We start from the raw sequence: 6,049 nt of genomic DNA, 5'->3' as shown, positions 1-6,049 counted from the left end.
GCCACTGCTATTTGGATTTTTCTGTAGGTGCAGCCAGACCAGCCCTTGAACGTGCTTTACGTTCAGGAGTTTTCACACACATCATTAGGTAGCATCTACATTTTAAGCCTGAGAAAAGCAAGGCTCAGAAGTAATGTGCTGGCCCAGGAGCTGCCCATGGAGCCGTCCTGCGGTGGTTTCCCATCACCGTTTTGCAGCTCTCTGCCTTCAGGCTAGCCTCCTTGTGGGCCACCTGCCTGCCTGTCCCTCCACCCTAGAGCTGAGCCCCGTCAGGTGCAGCTCCCAGTCAGCCTGTGGCTGTTGTTTGGGTGATTGCTCCTGTCCGTCCTTCTGCCCCAGACCAGTCTCCTCCAGGCACAGCCACGCAAGTCCACTCAGCAGCTCACCGCCTGGAGCCCTTGCCACCCTTGTGGCCGCCAAGTCAGGAGTGTTCTCTGTCCTCCCTCCCTCTTGGTCTGCTTGGGCCTGAAATCCATGGGAGAGGAGGGACTCCTAGGGCCACTCTCTCCTCAGAGTGGCCACACAGAAGGGGTCAGGAAAACACTTCTGAAAAGGAACCAGCTGGGGGGTGGGGGGCGCTGCCAGCAGGACCTCACAGAAAAGCCAGCATGCACGGTGAGCGCCCCAAGGTGGAAGCAAATCCCCCCGCTGGCCGAGTAGGGCAAGCAGCCCCTGGGTGCCGAGCAGGCGGGAGCTGGGGTCACCTGCACGGTGCTGCATAAGCTTCTGCCCAGGAAACTGTCCGGGTGGCGTGCTGCCTTTGCGTCCTCCTGACTGCCGGGGGTCCAGGGCCATGCCCGGCTCTGCCCGGACACTAGCCCCTCCTTCCTGCCTTCTCATGGGGTGTGTGTGTGAGTGAGCGAGCGAGCGGGAGAGAACAAAGAAATGTACTCCCGGTTCCAGAGGCCAGAGTCGGGAATCGAGGGGTCAGCAGGGCCGATTCCTTCGGGAGGTTCTCAGGGAGGATCTGGTCCATGCCTCTCCAGCTTCTGAGGGCCACCCGTGGTTCTTGGAGGTCCTCGGCTTATAGACACAACACTACAACCTTTGCCTCTTTCTCCACATCCTCTCTGTGGGTACGTGTCTCATTGGGTTTAGGGCCCACCCAGATAATCCAGAATCATCCTGAACTTTTCCTAAATAGGGTCACACTTGTAGGTTCTGGAAATCAGGACGTGGACATATTTTTTAGGGGGCATCATTCACCCCACTCAAGGACATACTTGGCCCCAAACACCGGAAGTATGAAGCTGGCCTGAGAGAGGACACCAGAGACAAATGCAGGTGGAGAGCCAAGGGGTGGCCTGTCCCCCCCACCACCTGTGGACCCGCTGTGGATTGAAGCCCTGAGCAGCTCTGTGCCTGGCGTTAGGAACTGGTATGTAGGATAACCAGGCCAGTCGCTTCGGAGGGGTAGTTGGCAGTTACTTAGCTCCGGAGCAAAGGGAGTTTCCTTTCCCGGCCCTGCAGTGGGAGGCAGCACATACCACACGTTCAGGGAGGAAGTGGGGTGTTTCTGCCTCAGACGGGCCGCAGTCAGAGTGCCCAGCGTGGGGAACTCCCTTCTGACAAGGGCCAGGCCTGGGCACCCAAGGTGCCTGCCCTCCCGCATGGCCTCACGCTGTGTCACTCACGGTGGGGGCAGCACGTACCCCGCAGGCCTCCAGGCCCGCTCTGGGACCCATCACCTGCCTTTCGCCTTTCGCTGTCAGGCCTGCACCTGAGAAAGAGGCGAATAAAGGGGAGGCCTGTTGTCACGTGCGTTTAAAAACCAAATTTAATGGATGCTTTACCATTAAGACACAGTTCTACTTTTCTTTAAAAAGACTTGGAGGCTCAAGCTGACTCAGCGCTACCTGCCCGAAGCTTTGCCCAGTGCCTTCCAAAGCCCCGAGTGGCACAGGACCCCCCCACCCCACCCCGGTGGTGCCCGGCTTCATGCAGGACTTGTGGCTCCGGATGGGGGTGCTGCGTAGTTATTCCCGCCGAGAGCACAGCTGTTCACTCCCGACCCACCCCGGCCCCACTCTCAAGGTATCTCAATGCATCCTCCCTTCAATACGGCGAATACCGCGGAGAGAACCTTCCACGGCCGCGGAGTGCAGAAAGGGGAACGTGAGCGCGGGCCCCGCCCCCCCGGCCTGACGCGGGCCCCGGCCCCGCCCCTGGGTTCCACCCCCTCCTCAGGTTCCGCCCCCTCCCTCCCCGTGGCCCCGCCCACCGGTTCCGCCCGCGTGGTCTGCAGCGGGCCCGGCCCGGGAGACTGCTGCGGGCGAAGGGTCCTGCTCTGGCGCCCCGCTGTCCTCGCAAGCCCCCGCGGTCCGTGGAGCTGATCCCTGGCAAGCTGGTCCTTTTGGGCAGCACCTGGAGCCGAAGGCCGAGTCCCTCTGAGACACCTGTTCTCCTCCCCTCCTCCCCAGCGCAGCCTCAATCTAGCGCAGGGCAGAGCCTAGGGCTAACGCTGCCTCTAGGAGGCCGTCCGAGGTTTCTCCGCGGGAGGCTCACAGGCCCGTGTGCAGCGGCTACTGGAGCGGTAATTACAACCCGCAGCGCTGCGGCATCAGACCCTTCTAACCTGTTCCCAGCTTTCTCAAAACTCCTACTCAGACCTGAACTGTTCAGCCAGACATGGTCAGGTGATGGGCCCCTGTCCACCCAGCATCCCCCAGGAGTCCAGTTGGGGAAGGGAACCTCCCCAGTGCCCCATCCAGTGGAGACCCACTGGTTCCTGAGGCACCCCCACCCCCACTGCCCATGGATGTGCCCAGAGACACTGGGGGGTTGGAGAAGGGTGGTGGCCTCCCTGTGCCTGCGTTTCCTGGTTCCTTAGGGATTCGTGGGTTAACGTGGTTTAGGGAACACACCTTGATGACTCGGCCTAGGAGACACTCTCATCCAGCTCCACTGCGGCTTGGGCCAAGCTCCTGGTGGCAAACTCTATGTAGGCATAGCTGGGGTGGGCGGGCAGGGCAGGCACGGGCCACCCCGGGATGCCTGGGCTCCGCAGTACCCCAGGGTGCTTGGCCCCTCCAGAGGCCTCCTCCCTGGGCCCCCTCCATCCCCCACTCTCCACTGCCTGGCTGGCACTGACCCCTTGGGGGTGTCTGGAGAACTTGTCACACAGGATGGTGCCCCAGTGGGCCTCCCTGCAGGGGTTGAAGCAGGCTTACAGGTCCTCCACTGTGCCCCCGTAGTCCCCCTGCCACAGGTATGGGCCCCTGGGGGGGGCCTCCCGCAGAGACCTCACCCTCCCGGGGGCTCCTTCAGCACATTTTCTTGGTAGAGAGGTTGACTGGACCCCGGGGCGGAGGTAGTAGCCAGGGCCTCAGATCCCACCCCTGCTGGGGGTGGACTGGAGACAGAGACGTCCGCCCTCCATGTGTGAGACTACCCCTAAGTTCATCTGGCCTGTCCAGACAACGTGTGGCTTTTTAAAGTGGGATTTGTGGCCAGGGTGGCCAACTGGAGATTTCCCGTGAAAATGCTGAATCCCAGCTCACGTCGGGAAACCAAATGCCTGAGGACACAGGGCCCACGTTCCCTCCTGGGGTAGCCCACCTCCCAGTCAGGTCCTGTCCTCTGGCTCCTCCCCTCCTGGGCCTGTGTCCCTTTCTCTAATTTTCCAGGCCAGGAGGAGGTGGCTGACCATGGGTGCCCACTTCAGGGGCCCCATCTTGTTCCCTCGCGGACTCACATTGCCCACATAGACGGATCTGTGGTCCGACCCCACCTTCTCCTTGGGGGTCCCGGGGCAGGGACCACCCACAGAGAGGGTAGGACAAGGGGTCTCACCACAGGCAGGGGGCTCCCAGCAGCTGCTAAGGGCAGGCGCCTCACGCATGTGGCTCATTCCTCACTCCTCGGGGAAGAGGGTCACCCCGGGACTGTTCTGGAAGGGCTCACTGCACACCTGTCCTGGCCAGGCCCGACACATGGAGACCCTGGACTCTCCCTGTGAGCTGGCCCTGTGCCTGCCGCAGCTGCAGCCCACCCAGATGTGCTGATGGGGAAGGGGGCTCAGAGCCGTGAGCCCAAGGACTCGTGGCCCACCCACCAGGGAAGGGGTCGCTGGGCCTGCTGGCTCCTACTTGCCTCAGGGCTCAGCAGCTGCCTGGCCAGTGCAGCCCCTGCGCCCTCCTCCCCCGCTGCCTGGCCCTGTGGCCCGGGCGTCTCCGGCCCTTGGGCCTGTTCCATGGCCCGTAGCTTCAGTTTGATGGCCTCCAGCTCCTGCCAGCACGACCCCAGGTTGAGCCCAGAGGCAGGACGGCTCTTAGGCTCCTGTCGAGGGAGGGCAGAGGGGAACAGGACTGACCTTGACTGTCCTCAGGGTCACTGGCTCTAAGGGGACATGCTGGAGGGAGCGGGAAGGGCATGTGGGCTGGGGCCCTGCCATCCTCCCCAGCCTTGCAGGGGTGGGCACACCCACGACCCTCTTCTGGGCCAGGGACAGTGGCCCAGAAGAGGGTCAGGGCTGCAGCCGTCGGTCCCCCGGAATCCGTGCACAAGTTCCTGAGGTCCCTGGCCAGTCCCCACTGGGCTCCCCGTGGGTGTTACCTGGTCAGGCACCAGGTACTCAGCCAGGTCCTCCCCCGCCACCAGAGACGGAGAAAGCCTGCATCTCCATCTTCCTGGTCTCCCTCAGCTTCCCCTGGCTCCTCCTCCTTCCTGTCCCCACCCCCTGGCCCCAGAGAGGGCTTCTGGGCCCTGCTCCAGGCCCCCCAGCCCTGGGCCTCAGAGTCTGTGGAAACGCTTTGCAGCCAGGCCTCGGTAGGGGGTGGGAAGAGAGTGTGGCTGAGGAACGGCCACATGGGTGGATCGGTGGATCATGGCCTCCGAGCTCACCTCCACACCAGCACCTGCCCTCCCCCAGGATTTTAAGCTCCTCCCCAGGCCAGCTGCTCCCACTAGAGCCCTTAAAAAGCTTCCCGCCGGGCTGACTTCCAGCCCCAGCTTCTGGGCCCTACCCCTTCTTCCTCACCCAGGAGGACCCCCGCCCAGGACACAGGTGGAAAGAGGAGTGGCGCTGAGGCCGGGCTGGGCAGGATCTCCACGTGCGTGAGCTCCGCCGGGCCTACCACCACACCTGCTCGGTGCCACACCTCCAGTGGCAGGCCACGGGTAGGACGACACGGGGATAAGTGAATTCTCCAAGCGTGCACAAGGGAGAAGGACGGCACGTGGGATGAGGACAGGCATTCTGGAGGAGATGGCGCTGGGGCTGCCCTAGAGCGACGGGTCAGGCAGGGCTGGGGCAGAGGGCGGTGTGGGTGGAGGGACCAGTGTGAGCAAAGACCGGGTGGGGTGATGCAGGGGGTGTGCCGCAGGAGGTCAGAGGCCTGTGGTCTGGGCAGGGTAGGGCCCGTCCCCATCGATTCCCCATGGCCACTCCCCTCTCGCACCCTCGTTCTGGACCGGATGGCTGGTGGGAGCCGGAGTCCTGCCCTGACTACGGGTCCTGAAAGTTGAACCAGGTGCAGATCTGTGATGGACACTGGAGGCCTGAAGGCCACTTGTAAAGTCTCTGGCTTCCAGGCCGGCCTCTGCTCCTCACTTCTCGCCCCTGGAGGGCGGCCGTGGGCCTGTGTCCCCACGTGCCCTGGTTTCCATCTGTCTTCGCTGGAGCGGCTGCTCTGGCTGGCCTCAGCCTGGCTCAGCCTCGGTGCAACTCCTGCTTTGTGTTAGGGGGACTCCTCTGGGCATGCCTGCCCCCCCCCGGCCCAGAGTCCCCCGCTCCAGGCCATAGCTGCTAGGTCCACGCTGGGCCCGGTGGGGCCTCTTCCCTGAGGACTTGGAATTGGGAGGAGAGCTGCGTCTCACACGGAGCTGGCCTGTGGGTGTGGGATTGCTTGCTGCTGCTGCTCCACGTTCCTTAGTGCAGGGCCTGCCTCCTGGGCCCAAGCCCCCTCCCAGGTCGCCTGGCTCTGCTCTCAGGGGCCGGCCTCCGCAAGCACTGCGCTCCTTGCCGGCCACACCCCTCCGCTCCTGAGTCCACGCACCACATGCACTGATGTGGGAGGCCCTTTGGCCACTGCACCACTGTTTCCAGGAA

At 63.4% G+C, this 6,049-nt stretch overlaps 1 protein-coding gene across 1 annotated transcript; it reads right to left on the bottom strand.

Annotated features, from left to right (window-relative positions):
• Positions 1-2,055: 2,055 nt before the first annotated feature.
• Positions 2,056-4,808, bottom strand: PABPN1L (PABPN1 like, cytoplasmic). The gene is given in 9 exon segments (XM_026493680.2): positions 2,056-2,098; positions 2,225-2,364; positions 2,865-2,884; positions 2,887-2,952; positions 3,094-3,199; positions 3,695-3,787; positions 4,093-4,227; positions 4,555-4,604; positions 4,607-4,808. Coding segments are annotated over 9 exon segments (855 nt in total).
• Positions 4,809-6,049: the final 1,241 nt, after the last annotated feature.

The sequence above is a fragment of the Ursus arctos genome, unplaced genomic scaffold (genome assembly GCF_023065955.2).
Source record: "Ursus arctos isolate Adak ecotype North America unplaced genomic scaffold, UrsArc2.0 scaffold_19, whole genome shotgun sequence".
Lineage (NCBI taxonomy): Eukaryota > Metazoa > Chordata > Mammalia > Carnivora > Ursidae > Ursus > Ursus arctos.
Note: the sequence above shows the minus strand (reverse complement) of the source record. Positions and strands in the feature narration are given on the sequence as shown.